This window comes from Solenopsis invicta, chromosome 6, assembly GCF_016802725.1.
Source record: "Solenopsis invicta isolate M01_SB chromosome 6, UNIL_Sinv_3.0, whole genome shotgun sequence".
Classification (NCBI taxonomy): Eukaryota; Metazoa; Arthropoda; class Insecta; order Hymenoptera; family Formicidae; genus Solenopsis; species Solenopsis invicta.
The window spans coordinates 2,102,482-2,121,666 of NC_052669.1; the positions used below are offsets into that span (position 1 = coordinate 2,102,482).

At 29.3% G+C, this 19,185-nt stretch overlaps 2 protein-coding genes across 5 annotated transcripts in view; both read left to right on the top strand.

Annotated features, from left to right (window-relative positions):
• The window catches only part of LOC113002651 (aminopeptidase N-like), a 39,912-nt gene extending 35,327 nt beyond the window's left edge, over positions 1-4,585 (top strand). For 3 of the 4 annotated variants that reach the window (XM_026130580.2, XM_026130582.2, XM_026130581.2), the window contains 7 exons: positions 18-201; positions 468-678; positions 1,147-1,424; positions 1,557-1,756; positions 2,082-2,393; positions 2,605-2,686; positions 2,815-4,585. In XM_026130580.2, the coding sequence (XP_025986365.1) occupies positions 18-201; positions 468-678; positions 1,147-1,424; positions 1,557-1,756; positions 2,082-2,393; positions 2,605-2,686; positions 2,815-2,964 (1,417 nt within the window). In that variant the 3' untranslated portion in view covers positions 2,965-4,585. The remainder of the gene's footprint in view (positions 1-17; positions 202-467; positions 679-1,146; positions 1,425-1,556; positions 1,757-2,081; positions 2,394-2,604; positions 2,687-2,814) is intronic. The other variant, XM_026130579.2, reaches the window with a different exon arrangement.
• A 601-nt stretch (positions 4,586-5,186) lies between these two features.
• Positions 5,187-16,253, top strand: LOC105205290 (aminopeptidase N). The gene is made up of 15 exons (XM_026130666.2): positions 5,187-6,082; positions 7,553-7,904; positions 8,842-9,140; positions 9,749-9,907; positions 10,356-10,655; positions 11,074-11,257; positions 11,508-11,664; positions 11,739-11,820; positions 12,017-12,200; positions 12,382-12,592; positions 12,974-13,254; positions 13,394-13,593; positions 14,205-14,516; positions 15,391-15,472; positions 15,680-16,253. The coding sequence occupies exons 2-15, from the start codon at positions 7,593-7,595 to the stop codon at positions 15,869-15,871; spliced, it is 2,955 nt and encodes a 984-aa protein (XP_025986451.2). The 5' UTR covers positions 5,187-6,082; positions 7,553-7,592; the 3' UTR covers positions 15,872-16,253.
• The last annotated feature ends 2,932 nt before the right edge of the window (positions 16,254-19,185 follow it).

A 19,185-nucleotide genomic window follows, 5' to 3' on the forward strand; every position in this document is an offset into this window, starting at 1 on the left:
TTCTGTGTATTCAATAGAGCGTATCAAAGTGCCGAGCAAAATGATTTGTGGCTTGCTTTGACCAAACAAGCTCACAAAGACAAGGTACTTGACCCGAGCGTAACCGTAAAAGAAATAATGGATACTTGGACCCTGCAAACCGGTTTTCCTGTAATTACTGTCACACGAAACTACAACAACGGCAGCATTACGCTGACACAGGTATGCCGACAATCACAAATTAAATAATAATTGAATATAACGTGACTTGTTAAATGAGATTTTAATGAATAGGAGTATGTCTAACTCGTACAGCCATCTTTCCCTTGATTTCTTTCTATTAGACAATGTTTTGTCACCAAACAGAAAAAAATATACAAAGTATATAATATTACATTCCATAGCAGATAATTGCTTGATTAATAAAGTGGTTATTCTTTAAGTGTTTTATAATTGCCTATGTATTAAGTATTGTTTGTGTTTTGTAGGAACGCTTTTTGCTTCGTAATAGTGGCACGACGATCACATTGGACAAGTCGGAACCATTATGGTGGGTACCTATCACTTATACAAGTGAGAAGCAATTAAACTTCAATAATACTCAACCCGCGAAATGGATGAAAGCGGAACGCACGATTATGCTTAACGATGTGGATGTGAGCCCATCCCAATGGGTACTTTTCAACATTCAAGAAACGGGTAATTATATTCTAATGAAATATTCATTCTAATATTGATGAAAAAATCATATTTCTCTACGATAAAAATAAAAATATATTTTTATAATAGAAGAGAAGGTATATAATATTATGGCTACTGGAAACATTACGGTTACCTCTATTATCTCTGTGATTAGTGATGTCTCTTTCTCTGCGTAATTTTTTCAGAAAATATTAATTATTAAATAATTTGCACTTTATCAACAATTCTCTTGTAATAATTTTGTAAAAAATCTATTAAAAATATATTGAAAATGAGTCTTCTAATTAATAATATAAATTTTTGAATCAATTTAAAAAGCTATTGTGAATCGAAATATATAAGAGGAAACTTTTCTAGAAGGAAAATTATTTTAAAAATGTTTTAGAAGATGATAGATATTATTTGTTTGATATTATGAAAATATAAATGCGATATAAGATAATATACATTCTGTTTATGTTACAGGATACTACAGAGTAAATTATGATAGAACAAACTGGCAAATGATAATCAAACAATTAAATAATAAAAATTTCAAAGATATCTCTACGATTAATCGAGCGCAGTTGATAGATGATGCTCTCAATTTGGCTAGAGCTAGCAAGCTCAACTACACCATTGCTTTCGATGTTACGTCTTACTTGGCCCATGAAATCGAGTACTTGCCTTGGAAAGCAGCTTTCAGTGCCATGGATTACCTCAATGATATGCTAGTCAGAACACATGGTTACGATAAATTTAGGGTATGTATTTATCAAACCAAAATACCAGTGTTAGCTATTTGAGAAATATTAATTGTTGATCAATTCTATGATAATTAGCATAAAACATAAATAATACTTTATTATTTTCTAATATTCTTTAATATTTTTCAGTTATACATATTAAAACTGCTCGACAATGTGTACAAGGAAGTTGGCTTCGTTGATAAAGGAGGAGATCCTCAACTTACCGTCTTCACTCGAATTGACGTTTTAAATTGGGCGTGCAATTTCGATCACGAGGATTGCGTTATGAACGCCGTTCAACAATTCAAGAATTGGCGTAACACTCCTAATCCAGACATTAACAATCCGTAAGTAAAAATATATTGTTTAAGACTAAATTATTGGTACACCGTTACATTTTTTGAATATTTTATCTCATATAAAAAATTTAATTGCTTCCGCGAAATATACATAAATAAAAAAAGTATTTATTTATGCTAACTAAATAGTTTTGTTTGGTATTTTAACCGAAATTATTTGTTGTTGCAATGAAACGTTTTTCTTAGTGCATGATGAGTGATTCGTGCGTAGTTGGTGTTAGATATATTAATTGTTATATTTTAAATTTTCTGTTACCTTCAGAGAATAATTAATCATGTATATCTATATTTTCGGACAAATCTTGTTTTCTAGAATTTCGCCGAATTTGAAGAGCGTGGTTTATTGCACGGCCATTCGAGTAGGCGGACAGAGCGAATGGGAATTTGCTTGGCAACGATACCAAGGAACTAACGTAGGATCGGAGAAAGATCTGCTCTTGCAGGCTTTAGCATGCACAAGAGAGGTATGGCTGTTGAATCGATTTTTAGATTGGGCTGTCACGGAAAATTCGGGGATTAGGAAGCAAGACGCCACCCGAGTCTTCGGATCGGTCGCCAATAACATTGTCGGGCAGCCATTTGCATTTGATTACTTCAGAAACAACTGGGTGCATCTTAGGGAATAGTAAGCAGTCAAACCTTTTTTTATTTTTATATTTATATATTTTTGTAATAAAATGTTTTCCTTAAGAAGAAAAGAATATTATTAATTAGAAATGTCATTTTGCGTAATTAGAAAATATCAGAGATTTTAATAATTATAATTTTGTTGTGGATATTTCAAATCGAATTATATTTTAATTATGAAAGCTTGATGTAAATCTTATTATTTTCAGTTTTGGAGCATCGCTATCAACTGTCAATAATATCGTAAAGTCAGCAACAATAGGAATAAATACAAGATACAAATTGAAAGACGTAAGTTGAAAAGTGATAGTGTGGATATATTTTAGAAGTTGTAATTTAAAATTTTAATAAAGACTTCTTTATTCTTTTGACAAAAATTTATTCTGCAATGTAATAATTTTTTATATATTATTTTTTAGTTGGTAGAGTTTGCAAAAGAACACCTGGATGAACTTGGTACCGCAACGCGAACTATACAACAAGCGATAGAGCGAGCGGAAGCCAACATACGGTGGATCGACAACAATCACGTGACGATTCGTGATTGGTTGCAGAGGAACACCGCGTAATCGTTAATATCGATAGAAAATTATTTTCTCTCTTTCTCTCTTGTCTATTCGTGAGTGCAACATATATGAATTGATTTTACGCCGGATTTATTTCGCAGCGCCAAAGCGGTGTGCGAAAATTCGACTGTACACGATAAATTATAAATGCGGCACAAGAAATGAAATTACAAAATAGTCTACGAATTGGTACAAGAGTATCATGTGTTTTTGTATGTATTTGTAAATATGTCCAGCATTATTACGATACTTATAATGCAGAGTGAAATAACGCCCACAGTGTTTCGTGTTCACATTCCTAATTATATGCCGCCAAATTACGGAGTATATTTTAAATATGGGAAAAGTGAGATAATATTATTAATCCCCTTTTACAATAAATTTCGGATCTCACAATTGCTGCGCACACGTTACTCTAAGTCTGAAGAACTTTACCGTGAATCCGCTGAATACCAAGAAAGAGGATTCTCGTGTTCGAAGTAATAATTATGAGAGGTAGCAGACTTGTTGCCAAATTCTCAATTCTAAAGTTATATTTTTTCTTGACAAAACATATTACTGGAAATTAATTTATATTCATGACATAGATTATAGATAATTGTATATTAGGTCAAAATAATTAGTAGAGAAGAAGGTGAAATTATGGTCCATGTAGATATTATGGCCACATGTATTATCTCTGTTATTAAGCGACGAGTTCTAGTAATTACTTAAGGAATCATTTGTTTAATAGCAGTCTGTTATGTAGTAGCTCTAATATGCCAGTGCGCAACAGTCGACATTTGTTACGAGGCATTTTTACTTTTGTGCACTTTGAAACTTTTTCAAGGTACTTTGTAGCACTTAATTACATACATTTCTTCATTGTTTTTAAACTTAAGTGTATTACGAATGTATACTTGAGTGTTTTTTATTTAACTTTCTAATTGACTGTTCGTATTTTGAGTTAAACAATAGCATAACATTCTGTTAATACGATTATCTAAGCTGGTAATATGGCTACAATCAAGATTTTCATATCGAAATAATTCTTCAATAAATTGATTGTCAGTCTACAGAGCTTCAGAAACTCATTGGAGATATAATTTTATTCTTGTTATTTAATGTTAATGTTAACGTTGAACAAAGATAAAATGATATCCGTGATGTTTCTGAAAATAGAAAAAAAAATTCTAAATCATGATAATTAAAAATATATAATTTTGAAATAAAATGTCTCTTTTTTTAAACAAAACCAATTAGATATTAAATTTATTTTTGTGGTGGCTATATTATCCCCGTTATGTTACGTCGCTATATTTTTATAAATAATATTCAATAAATATTTTATAACTTTAATTTTATTAAACAACGTTTTGATGAATATAATCGTTAAGTTTCTACATAAAATAATGATTATTAACAAAGTTAGTGCATAAAATGTAAATGGGTGATCATAATACTACCTTCTTCTCTATAAATAATAATTGTTACAAATACTCATGTATAATTAATAGAAGTCGCGCTTTCAGCAACCATTATGGAACATTGAATATAATTGTAATACATGTTGAAAATAACTAGATAATTTTTAGTCGTTCATCAATAAAGACAATAAAGAGATTTATATGTGGCAAACAAATTATACATATGTTAAAAGTTTCTTGCTTAAAGATTAAATATTGTCTATAGTATAATGAGTCAACAATGCTTCATACGTACTTAGAATATTAAAGAATCCTCTATTCTTAATACATAAATATCAGCTACATAATCGATTGCTAATAATTATTCGATAAGTTTCCAAATAGTAAGCTGACATTATTTGTTGTCACTTTGACGTCAAAATAACATTTTTTTATGCAAAATTTTGCCACCAAAATAATGACAAGTAACGTCAGTTTGCTATTTGGAATTTAATTATTCATTGAAGATTTGAAGTGCGGCTATTATGTCACAATCTGTATTTTATAACAGCAGAATGCTATGGAAAATATAATACCGCTTTATTTTGAAGATATTGATACATGTCATATAGATATAATAAAAATTGTATTGATTTTTTTACAAAACTTTGTCGTATATCTATTTTATTCTTTATTAATGAATGAACAAAAAAATACTTTTTTATCATTAAAATATAAATTTTAAAATTTTTTAATTAATTTTTTTAGTAAGCTAATAATAAAAATGAAGAAAATATAATTTTTTAATTATATCAATTTGCATAGCTGTAATAAAACCAGTGTATTTAATTTTATTATTGTTAGTATAAAGCAGTTTAACGTTATTCATCAACATTATATAGATATTACATCACTCTACTTTACGGTAAGTACTGAAATCGTATCAAATAATTTTGTAAGTATTGTTTAAAAATTTGATGCGTTTTGCTCAATTATTATAAGTTAATGTAAATGTGATTATGTTATTAAAAAAGCATCCATAAGGTCATAATATAATATTAGAGAACTGTTTGATAAACATTATCATTATCATTATTTTTATTTTATTTAAATTATGATTTAGTTTTATTATTTTACTACGCTATTTCACATTTACTCGCTTATTTTTGAAAATTTGAAACGTAAAAGTGTTAAATATTGATTAGTTTCTTGTATTCTTAAAGAAAAATAAACTACAGATTTACTTTATTTTGAAAAACAAAGTTTTATTTATGATGAAAAATATACATCTTTGTACGGATATAAGTTTTTAAACAGATGTGAACCATTAATATTGCGTAACTTCATCGTTCCCTCTTCCAAAAAAAAAGACGAAGTTGCATAGCGCTTTACCTCTTGACAGTAGTATGTGAATCACTGAACGAATGATCAGCGTAACAGTGCGGCAATATTACGAAGGAAACTGCAGCGCTGCGGCGCCGTCGCAAATATCTTAAATTGCTTTACATTCATTCTTCTTCCAACACGAAATCGACACGGCTGACTGCTTCGCGGGTGTTTGCAACTTGGAAACATAGGTGCAATAAATTCAAACAAATGTCAAAAATTTACCAGTGAAAAGTAAATTCTGTGAAAATAAGAAACACGTCGTCAAACATGTGATATATTTGAATTGCGGTATAATGTGTTTGCTGAATTCAGCGTAGCGTTTCTTTATTTAATATAAATTAGGCAGTGTAAGTTTACCTCTCGTAATTACGGCAAATAGACACTACATTTTGCATTCATTATTTAAGTGGTCAAGCATGGTTTATGCAGCATTACATCATAACTGCATAATTATGTTAATCTTTCATGAAAACGTTCTTTTGTAAATAGTTGAACTGCATCATAGTTAAAAAAAAAAGATAAAAGAGTAAAAAATAGTTTGAATTAGAAATTTAAATAAGTGTGTTCCCTTTTTTGCGTTGTTAGACCAGGAGATACCGTTAGGCATATCATTTCAACAGCAATTATATGGTTATCTTTGCAATTGTTTCGACCGACTTTTCCACGCTTCTTTATTGCAAGTATCTATATATAATACTTTTTTTTTATTTTTTTCTCTTTCTCTTTATATTTACTTATCTTTTGCTATTGTTTTTACAAATTTCTATATTTACTTCTTTTGCATACATTAACTATTTATATAATCATCAACGCGCATACGACATTCTGATTAGCATTTATAACGCATTTATAACGTGTAACTTGATACTTGTAATTTCTATACAAGAAACAAAGCCTACGTTATTTATCGATTTTTAATTTCATATTTTACATTTATATTACATTTTATATTGTACATATATATTACGTATATTACATATATTACAAAATAATATATATATATATATATTATTTTATATAATTTTATATTTTATATTTCATGGACATTTTACTATTTTTTTAAATAGTAGAATTTTTGTTAAAATTATATAAATAATTTCTTCTTAAAATAAAAAAAAAAGTATTATTTAATAGACATTTTAAATATTTTTAAGTATAATAATAAAAAAACGTTATGAAAAAAGATTACAAAAGTAAGTAGATTTTAATTTTAATTAATATTTGAGGATTTAGTGGACTAGATATTTTTATCAATTATGCTTTTTTTTACATCATGAAAAATTGTTTATAGCAAATGTTTTTTATAACTTTACATAATTGTAAGTTACATAATCCTATTTCTTAGATGTTGACCTTCAAAATAGATAATTGTTTAATTACATTAACTTTGAGCAAAGATACAATAATTTAAAATTTAAAGTTTTGTCAAATACACTAGCTAGATTGGCGAGTATCAGTTAAGGAGATTTTAAAAAGAGTATATTAATTAGGATTGGAGAGTCACAGTGAGAATTAATGATAATTGCCTATACCAAAGTAATTACGGTTGTCACAATAAAGTCGAGATGTCACTTTTGACTGAGATTTAACGAAAATTTTGTGTGTTTTTTGGATAAGACTCACTAAAATTATTAAATTAATTACACAACAATGACCATGAAGGAATGTGACGAAGTTCTACATGAACATTAAATAATTTCATGATATTACATAGATAATGAAAAATAACGTTTATTAATTTATAATTACGCTAAGCAATAATTAGTATAAGAAAGATAAAACTAAAAAGTGCACATGCATGTCTTTTTTCTTGCCAGGCTGACATATATAATTCAGTCTTGTGACGTTTCGACGACGATGGACGCACAAACAACTACATTTGGAAACAAAAGTGGTTGCACGATTTCCTGGTGTGCCACTTTCTTTCTGGGCGTGTTTTTTCTCATCAGCTTAGCCGCCACTGGTTTATTGGTGTATTACTTTGCACCTTGTCACGGGCAGAAACAAGTTCAAACATGCACTGGTTTGCTCACAGAAATTGGAAACGGTTTTCCAAATCTAATAAAGAAAAATATAGATGTGAAGTTACCGAAAGCTGTAGTACCCGATTCGTACGAATTATGGCTAATACCTTTCATATGGGAGGGCAACTTTACCTTCCACGGCGAGGTAATGTAATTAATTTAGTTTTATTTGTAATTAATCAAAAATATTTTCTAGTGACAAATTTAAAAAAATATCTGTTTTTATATCTTAAAAAAAATAATTTTATAGGAATTTTACGTGTTAATTGAAAGTGCAACATTATATTGTTTGATCTCTCTATTTTAAATATATAACTTTTAGTGTTTGTAGTATTGTATTTTTTAAACGTAAATTATTTTATTGTGACTTATTATTTTATTTATTTATAAAGATATAATTTAAATATTACTTGTTTGATGATTAAATTAAAATATTAAATATTTCAACGTGCTTTTAAGATGCTCAGTACTTACTAAAATATTTAGTCTTTTTTGACATTATAAGCGATGTCTTTACAATTATTGACAGATAAATCTATGTTTGATTGTGCTATAAACGATTACCTTTTAGTGAGTATTAAGAGTGTAATATTCTTTACTTACCTAATTCATAATACATAAGTTGTTACTGCTAACGATTAAATGCGCGTAATAAATGACGTAACTATTCACATTTATATGCTGGATATAAGAAAATGCATCATAATTTTAACTATTGTTCAGTTTTATTTTTGTTCTTTTAACTTCTCTGTAAATTGTTCTGGCACGCGATGATTTTTTAAATTGCGATCAAAAAAGGACATTTAAATGAGTATGGAATAATAAAAATTCTACATAGTTAGATTAAAAAATTTTGCGCTTTTATAAAATTTTATATACATACGATGTTAAAATTTTTGAATATTGTAATAAGATAATTATAGGAATTTTATACATACTTAATAGAAATATATATAGTATTCAAGTTTTTAGGCTTTTGAAAAAAATTTGAATGTAGGTGTTATTAATTTGAAATAAAGACTGTTTTATAAAGACTAACTTTATTAAAATTTATAATATTATTATTAGATTGATTTGTTTAGGTCAAAATTTTGATAAATGTAACAATGGATACGAACAATGTTACGTTGCACGCCGTCGATATGAAGATCGATGAGAATTTTACGAATATTAGGGAGCAATCGGATAATAAAAATGACAAGATCAAGATTGCAATCGCTGAGCAGAAAAACGATACCGATAAACAATTTTACGTGATTAGAACGTCGGACACGTTGAGGGAAGGCATGCAATACGTTGTGCATCTCAAGTTCATTGGTCAGCTGAATGATGATTTGCGCGGTTTCTATAGAAGCTCGTACATGGTCGGCAATCAAAACAGGTAAATGATATCATAATAGAGCTTTGATGATGTAAATGATTTGTTCCTTCGCTCTGTAATTGATTTAATGTACTATTTATTAATGTAAAATGTATTCTGATATACAATTATCTTATTCACTGCTGAATTCATCAATGTAAATTTAAAATCTAAAACTTCAATCTACGGACCATTTCATTAGATGAGTTGTAAAAAGCATGAGTTGTATTATATCATAAATATATTTGAACATTGAAAAACAAATTAAAATTTATGGAAAAAGAAAGTGACAAAGGCGATTATTTTACAAAATTTCTTGATTTATAATATTTCTAGCAAGCACCAACTAACAGTTATATAACTTCTAATTTCACACACACACTCAACAATATAATTTTTATGTAACACCCTTGTTATTACCAGTTATATTGTTAAGTGGGAAATTACAACTAACAGTTTTACAACTGTTGGTGTTTGTTGGGTTGTTTCATATTCAGGCTAGTCGCAAAGAGTTTTGATTAGAGAGAACGAGTAAAACTTTAAATATTTTTGTTACGTTCTCAAGTTTGGTACAGATTCAAACAAGACCTTCCTCGATTATTTGTCAAATGTATTTGAATTCTGTATAGGTGGATTGCTGCGACTCAGTTTGAACCGACTGATGCACGCCGTGCTTTCCCATGTTTTGACGAACCGGCTTTGAAAGCTAAGTTTCAAATCACCATAGCGCGTCACAAGAATATGACATCTATTTCAAATATGCCTCAAAAAGGAAAACCGATTCCAGTGTGAGTAAATGCACATCATATTTTCGCATTAGCGTAATTTCGATGCTAATAAAATCTGATTTGTATCTTTTGAATTAATTTTCATGATTGTGGTTGAATGTTATGATTCTTGTGGATCTCTGTTTATAATTTAGATTTCTATTTATCGCAAAATATCTAAAACGTAAAATTTAACGCAATTAAAGTAGTACTCATCTAAGTATTTCATAGAACTTATAAAAAAGTCTATTATTTATCATATTTCTGCAATAGCTTACTGGGCATTAACAACGTTCATAAATTACAAGTTATTTTTTTACCGTTTAAGTAAAGACATGAATAATAAGTGAAATCATAAAGAATAATTTATTATATATTTGGTTTCTTCTAAAATATTAATTTTATAGTAAATTTTTAGTATTTAAGTATTACAGAGTTTTAAGCAGTATTTCTTATGTTGCTAAATCAGTTCCGGTTTAGACACATACGTGTGGGATCGTTACGAGCGTTCGGTACCGATGTCCACGTACTTGGTGGCCTTTATAGTTTCCGACTTTGATGTACGGAAATCGGAAGATGGTAAATTTGGAGTTTGGGCGCGTCACGACGTCATCGATCAATCACAATACAGCTTGCATATTGGATCGCAAGTACTCAGATACTACGAAGACTATTTCAATATCAAGTTTCCGTTGCCGAAGATGGATATGGTCGCGCTACCTGATTTCTCCGCTGGCGCCATGGAAAATTGGGGATTAATAACATATAGGTAAGAATGTAGAGCATACACTGACGATTGATAATTACTTTATTAATATGAAGTAAGAGAACATTTCCAAGAGACACAATCTAATAGCATAACAGTTATAGAAATGTTTATATACTTTTTTTAAAACTTTGTGACTTTTTTTACAACCATCTTGTAACTCAAAAGAACAGGTAGCAGTCGTTAGAACGTTTAGACAAGACGACTGTATGAGTCATACAGACGTTGAAAAATCTTAAAATAAATATAAAATGATTAACGATTAATTTTTATATAGTCACATAAATGTCATAAAAACTGCAAATAGTTGTTAAAAGTATAATATTTGGAATGCCAGCGCAGTTTAGGGTATAAAAATTCTTCGAAATAATTTATATTTGTCTAAAATACGGAAATATGTAGTATGATATTTTTAATTTAGAGAAACAGCAATGCTGTATGAGGATAGGACAGCGACCAATAATACCAAGCAAAACATAGCAATGGTAATATCTCATGAACTCGCTCATCAATGGTTTGGAAATTTAGTGACTCCAAGATGGTGGACGGATCTGTGGTTGAACGAGGGTTTTGCCAGTTACATGGAATATATTGGCACGAATGCGGTACGCTATTTAATCGTTACAGGATTACATATCACACGAAATATAAAAAAAATTGTTATTGTAACACATAATATATTACGTTAATAAATCGGCGACTTAAGAAATTTAATTTAGAAAATGTTAATACTTTAAACAAGCTTGAATATATTTTATATAATATACATATTACAATGTAAATTTTATATATTAATGTAAATTTGTTATATATTGTATTACAACATAAATTTTTGCACTTTTTTAAAATATGCAGGTGGAACCAACATGGAAAATGCTGGAACAATTTGTTGTTCTCGAGGTTCAACATGTATTTGGTTTAGACTCTTTGGAATCTTCTCATCCTATATCTGTTGAAGTTGACAATCCAGATGAAATTAATGAAATTTTTGACCAGATTTCTTATGATAAAGGTACTTGATGATTTGTGGATTACAATCATCCTAAATAAAGTTGATGTAACTATATCCATATTGAAATTGCTCAGGTGCGGCCATAATAAGAATGATGGATCATTTCCTCACTACAGAAGTTTTCAAGAAGGGTTTAACCAATTATTTGAATGAAAAGTGAGTAAAGATTAATAGAAGTTCTGACTATTTATATATAAAGCAATTTAGATAATAATATTATTTAGATAGATATTATTTAGATAATAATAATTAACATTATCATTTTTACCATAATTAATATAAATAAAAAAAAAATGTTTACATGTATAATGCAAAAATAATTGATGTACTATATATTCTATATATCAAATAGAGCTTATCAAAATGCCGAGCAAAATGATTTGTGGTGTGCTTTGACCAATCAAGCCCATAAAGACAAAGTACTTGACCCAAATGTAACTGTTAAAGAAATAATGGATACTTGGACCTTGCAAACTGGTTTTCCTGTAGTTACTGTATTACGAAACTACGATGATAATAGTTTTACGCTAACGCAGGTATGATGACAATCACAAGTTAAATAATATTTAAATAAAATGCAACTTGTTATACTAATAAAGTACCTGAATCCTCTAAATAAGATCCATTTAATTAATTTTATTTTTTTTAAATTATTATTAAAATTAAAAGATAATTACACTATGCATCAACAACACATGCATCGTCTTTTTTTCGTAGGAACGCTTTTTGCTTAATAATAACGACACAAATATCACATCTGATAAGTCTAAGGAATTATGGTGGATACCTATTACTTATACGAGCGAAAAAGAATTAAATTTCAATGACACTCAACCCAGAGAATGGATGAAAGCTGAACGTTCGATCATGTTTAACGATTTGGATGTGACTCCATCTCAGTGGGTACTTTTTAACGTGCAAGAAACTGGTAAATATATTTTTATGAAATATTTACGGTAAAAAAATTATTTTTCTCTGTAAAAATTAAAAACATACTTTTATAGTGCAGAATCGTTATTTATCTTTACTTTTTTTGAGAAAATTAATTGTCAAATAATTGTGATTAATTCTAGTATTAAAACCTTTGATCAATGCTATATTAAATTAAGAAAGAAAAGAATAATTAGAAATGTTTTAAGAGTAAACCTTTTGTAATAATAAATTGAAATATATATAAACGGAATGATTAAAATTTCTAGAAAAAAAGATATTCTTGAAATGTTTTAGAAAATATTATTAATTTATTTGTTTAATATTATGAAAATATAAACGCGATGTTTGATAATACATACTTGTGCTTATGTGATAGGGTACTACAGAGTGAATTATGACACAAACAATTGGCAGATGATAATTAAACAATTGAAAAATAAGACAAAATTCAAATATATCTCGACGATTAACAGAGCGCAGTTGATTGATGATGCTCTTAACTTGGCTAGAGCTGGCAAACTTGATTATAACATCGCTTTTAATGTTACGTCTTATTTGGTTCACGAAACCGAATACTTGCCCTGGACAGCAGCTTTGTTATCTCTGAGTCATCTCGACAATATGCTAATCAAAACACAGGCATACAACAAATTCAGAGTAAGTAGTCAAATAAAAGTATTAGTAATAGATATTTATGAGAAATATTACAAATATCAATAAGTGCTTAAATCGATGTTTTATTATTATAAAATAATGTGTAATATTTTACTATTCCAATCGTTAAAATTTTTTTCAGTTATTTGTATTAAAACTACTCGACGAGGTATACAAGCAAGTTGGTTTCACTGATAACGTGGAAGATTCTCAGCTAATAATCTTCACACGAATAAACGTTCTAAATTGGGCATGTTATTTTGGCCATCAAAGTTGCGTTATGAACGCTGTGCAATATTACAAGTATTGGAGTACTATGCCTGATCCAGACATTTATAATCCGTAAATATCTTTTTATAATATTATATTATTAAATATTATGTTATTTAAAAAGATTTTAAAGAGATTCTCAAGTACGGGTATTAATGCGTTGCAAAAATTTTTTTAGTAATGATAAAAATTAAAATCAAATTTGGAAATAAGAAACATTTATTAAACTTCTTAAAGTTGCGCATGAAAAATGATTTTGATTAATGTTGTAAAAGCTGTCATAAATAAAAATAGAGAATAAACAAATTTTTTGCATCTCAGCACCTCATTATGAAATAGAGAAATAAATTTATAAAATTATATTTAGTAAAAAATAAAAAATTAGCAAAGATTAAAATGGTATAAATAAATAATTTTCCTCCCCCGCGGCTTTTTATAGCTGCCAAAGCTAAATGGAAGGTTTGGCATTTTAAAACATGAGTTGCAATTTACACATGTATGGAACACTTTGAATTAAATTATTTATTGGCACATTGTTGTATCTTTCATGCATTTGATCAAGTTGTTTGATTCATCCTGCTGATATTAAATATATTAATTATAATATTTTTTATTATCTTTTAAGAATAATTAATAAAGCTATTTACGTATAATTTCGTAATTGTTACAAATTTTATGTTTAGGATTCCGCCGAACTTAAAGAGCGTGGTTTATTGCACGGCTGTTCGAATAGGTGGACAAAGCGTATGGGAATTCATTTGGCAACGATACTTAAATACCAACGTAGGATCGGAAAAGGATCTGTTGTTGGAGGCATTAGCCTGTACAAAAGAGGTATGGCTGTTGTATCGATATTTAGATTGGGCTTTTACAGAAAACTCAGGAATCAGAAAGCAGGATGCCATCCAAGTTTTCGAATTAGTTGCCAGCAACGTTGCCGGGCAGCCAATCGCGTTTGATTACTTTAGAAACAAATGGGCTCACATCAAGAAATAGTAAGTATGTAGTTTTATTTTCTTATTTTAACGTATTTGTATATTTTTTATGTTATTATCGCAGAAAGCATAAAAGTAAAGAACATTCAGTAAAAATGTCAATTAATCCTGAACAGTTAAATATTGAAGCTGCTTACTTATTGAATTATTTCGATATATAATATACCGCACGCATTGAAAACTTAATTTGTCAAGCATATTTGTTATGTTTAAGATAAATAAACTATATCATTGAAGAATTTATACTGTCTATTATTATGGAAAAGATTAAAGAACAAAACATTTATTTTCTTATATTTGAAAAAAGAAAACTTTTAGAAACCTTTGCATAATCACATTTTTGCTGTATATAAAAAAAATGCGATTCCTGGCCAATGAATAGAATAATCAAGCTGAACAAAGAATACGAGCAAGATATAAGCACTTACCTATAGCTTTATATACTCTTTTATTATCTTTTTATATTTATGTATCTCGAAAAATAATTACTAAGCCTTTTACATTTCTTAGAGAAAGAGGAGGAGAGTAATTACTTTACGTAAAGTAGGTTGTAAAATACATCACAGTGCTACTTACAACATTGACAAATTGATTCAACTTACAACAATTTCGTTATTTTCATATTGATCATTTAACAGCAAAACACAGAAATGATTACAACACGACATTAATATAATGTAAAGATATACTATATAACAGTGATTACAAGCCAAAAAAATTATCTTTATTCCTATTTTTTTCTAACTTTTGCGATGTAAATCTTTACGTGGGCACAAATATCCTAATTTATATTGTTATAGATTTTTGTTTTAAACTGAATTATATTTATTTGTAAAAGAAGTTAATGTAACATAAATTTTGTTATTATTTGCAGTTTTGGAATGTCGCTACAAAGGATCAATGCTATTATAAAGTACGCAGGAATAAAAATAAATACAGTATATGAATTGAAAGACGTAAGTTGAAAAATAATAGTATAGATATGTTGTAGTTTGATGAGTAATTTAAAACTTAGAAATTAATAGAAATCATGATGCAACTATTAATATGTGTTTCCTTTGATTCGACAAATAGATGGTCATATGTAATCAATTCCATAAAATCTTGTTACTCTTTCGAGGAAGAGTAATTTTACATATATTCACTCTATGTTATTTTTCTAGATGGTAGAATTTGCAAAAGAACATCTGACTGAACTTGGTGCGGCAACGCGAACTATGCTACAAGTGATAGAGCATGCGGAATCTAATATACGATGGCTAGACAAGTATCAGGGGAAGATTTGCAATTGGTTACAAAAGAATGTTGTGCATTCGGACAAAAATTCTTGGAAAATGATGAACATATATAGTTAAAGATTAATAAATAATACAACTATACTTTTTTGTGTTATATAACAGCGATCTCATAATAAGTATATTAACCAGTTGTATGGTTGCAATAATAATAATATGATATGGTAATGGTTGCATTAAGCGTGCAATACGGCTAAATGTTTATGGTTAATATTACTAATCTTTACTCCGTATAATGCTTGATATTAACAAAAAGTTATTTGACTCTCCTCTGCAGTGTCGAATTGTAAGTGAGTCGACGTTTGATGTTGCACCCTTAAAAAAAAACCTAATAAAATGTTTCAATAAATGGTGATTACTTTGTAACTGATGATATTTCATCAGTTAATTGATTAAATCATCATCATTACTGATATAATAATTGATACAATTATTGATATAATAATTGGTTTATTATTTAAATACTTTTTCTTGAGTAACCAAAAAAAGTAGGAGTTACAATTTCAGAGATTGGTTCTCTCGCTGCGCTAACTTCGTGAGCGACTATCATCACGGAGATTGCGTATTTTGACTATGCAGCGTATTGGACGGGCTAATAGTGTAATTTTCCTTTAAACCCACTCACAAAAATACGGATACGATTGCGCGATAATATAGTGCTTTGATTCTGCGCAGGACATTTGAAAAGCATGCAAATATATTGAGAAAATTTATTACTGACTCACCGACCGATGCGCAACGAGCGGAGTTACTCAGCCACGAAGCTACGGTGATACTGTAATGCACAAACATAAGATCCAAAAATTAAAACTGTGTTTAAAATAATTGACATTTCAAAAGTTACTTTTTACACACCCAGAGAAAGGTTTCTTTGAATCAAAAAATATTTGTTTGACTCAAAGAAATTTGTGCATTGTTATACTGTTAAAAAAATTTTTTTGATTCAAAGAAAATTTATGATTGTTCCTTTTATTAAAATTGAAGAAACAGTTTGTTGTGCAACGCAAATCTTTTCTTAAATAAAAGAAATATATTTTTAAAACCAGAATAACTAAATTGTGTCTTACATTTTTGGCAGTACCTTCTTTGAATTAAATAATTATTTATTAAAATTAAACCAATTATTTAAAGAAATAATTTATTTACTTTAAGAATGATTGATAAGGTTATTTTTTGAAATCAAATAAATTTTTATTTTCCTGAAAGGTATTTTTATTTCAACTTGAAACAACCAAGTTAAAGAAACAATTTCATCAATTTGAACGTAACTTTTCTTTGGGTGTGTATACAATTTTATATTAATTTTCTATCTTTCGGTATCTTTATTTCATTTATTTGATAACATAAAAAAAAAAGGGAAAAAGATTATTAAATTTATATAAATAAGGAATTATATTTACCCCAAAGTTGCTCCGCTGGGGCTCGATGCCTCTCCCAGGCCTCCTCCTCCTCTTGGTCCTCCGTGGCAGGTCTTTTGTGGCACGACACTCACTCGCGAAAATACCGATTAATTATTAACTTACAAATCACGGTAAAGAATAGATGATTGCGCGGTACTTCGTACAGCACTCCCGACATTTACGTCACAATCACAAAATACTCAATTATATTACGACGGAAACATCAAAGCGTTATCGTGCGCGAATAAGCTAAGAAGCTATTTGACGTTTTGATCTGCGGCTTTTTGTTAATAATTTAAAAACAAAGCCGGCGGGTTTAATTTAGAATTACACAATACGGCGCGATTAATAAGATGGAATTAATAATTAATTGAAGTACAATGAACTATTCAAAAATACAAGTAAATGATTCAGTTGATATTTTGCGAGAAAATACGAAGAGGCTGGCGACGCTACCTGCTCGCTCAAATCTCGGAATGCGAATGATAGCGCGGCGACCTTGCGTAAACACATCGCGCTGTAAACAAGAGTAACAAACTTCAAGGCCGTGTGTCAGCCAAATTCTCCAAATGTCTAAAGCGTCGTATGTATACTGAATATTATCGCGCACTTTAAACTAATTCTCTCCATGTGTCTTTTTATTAACCCTGGAGACATATGAATAGAGTTACCAGTTCAAAAATAATGTCCAAAAATAAATTTATTTTTTTAAATGTTTAGTATTTTCAAATCTAATATAATTTTACTACATATTTAGAAAAGTAAAATTATTTTACGTTGGCCAAATACACTTGACTGCAAAATTAAAGCATTACTTATTCTGACTCCCCAAAATAGGCAAAATTCAAGAGAGTGTAACTTTGTTAAAAATGATCGTAAAAAAATGTTCAAAAAAGCATTTTAAAGCTAGAAATCTCTAATTCTAAAATTAATAATTCATTTAACAATTTACAGATTGTTTAAAAAGTTACGCAAATTCAAATACGTATGCAACAAGTATCAAAATTTTTTACAAACTTTTGCAAAGCCCCATGACGTGAAATAAAAATTGCACGGAAATGCGGTTTACAGCATTCGAAAGCGCGAATCTTTATCTTTAATTTGCGTTTTGGTTGAGCTCTGTACGATTTTTTATCACCGAATTATCGAACACTGAAGCAACAATAGTCTCGCGCGGCGAGAGAGACTCCGCGTTATGTGCGTCGCGTCGTGTCTTTGCCCTACTCGGGTTGTTGACCGCGCACGGTGTGCACGCCGTGCCGCGCGCCGACTGAATCGGCCTCCCCACTCTTCTCAATCGGCCACGTGCGCCTCGGGTAGTGCGAATGACCTTGCGGCCGAGAAGAGTGGGGCGGCTGGCTAGACAGCACGCGGCGTGACGTAGCGTACGCGGTCAACAACCCGAGTGGGGCATTTAACAGGGGTCGGCGCGGCATGCGGAGTCTCTCTCGCTGCGCGAGACTATTGTTACTTCAGTATTTAATAACTCGGTGATAAAAAATCGTACAGCGCTCAACAAAAACGCAAATTAAAGATAAAGATTCGCGCTTTCAAATGCTGTAAACCGCATTTTCGTGCAATTTTTATTTCACGCCGTGGAACTTTACAAAGTTTGTAAAAAATTTTAAGATTTGACGCATACTCATTTAAATTTGCGTAACTTTGTAAACAATTTGTAAATCGTTAAATGAATTATTAATCTCGGAACTAGAGATTTCAAGCTTTAAAATGCTTTCTTAAAAATTTTTTTACGATTATTTTTAACAAAGTTACACTCTTTTGAATTTTGCCTATTTTGGGGATAAAATAGGTAATGCTTTAATTTTGCTGTCGAGTGTATTTGGCCAACATAAAATAATTTTATTTTTCTACATATATAGTAAAGTTATATTAGATTTGAAAATACTTACTAAATCCACCGACTTTGTTTTTGAATTATTAACAAAAAAACCGTAGATTAAAACATCAAATAGC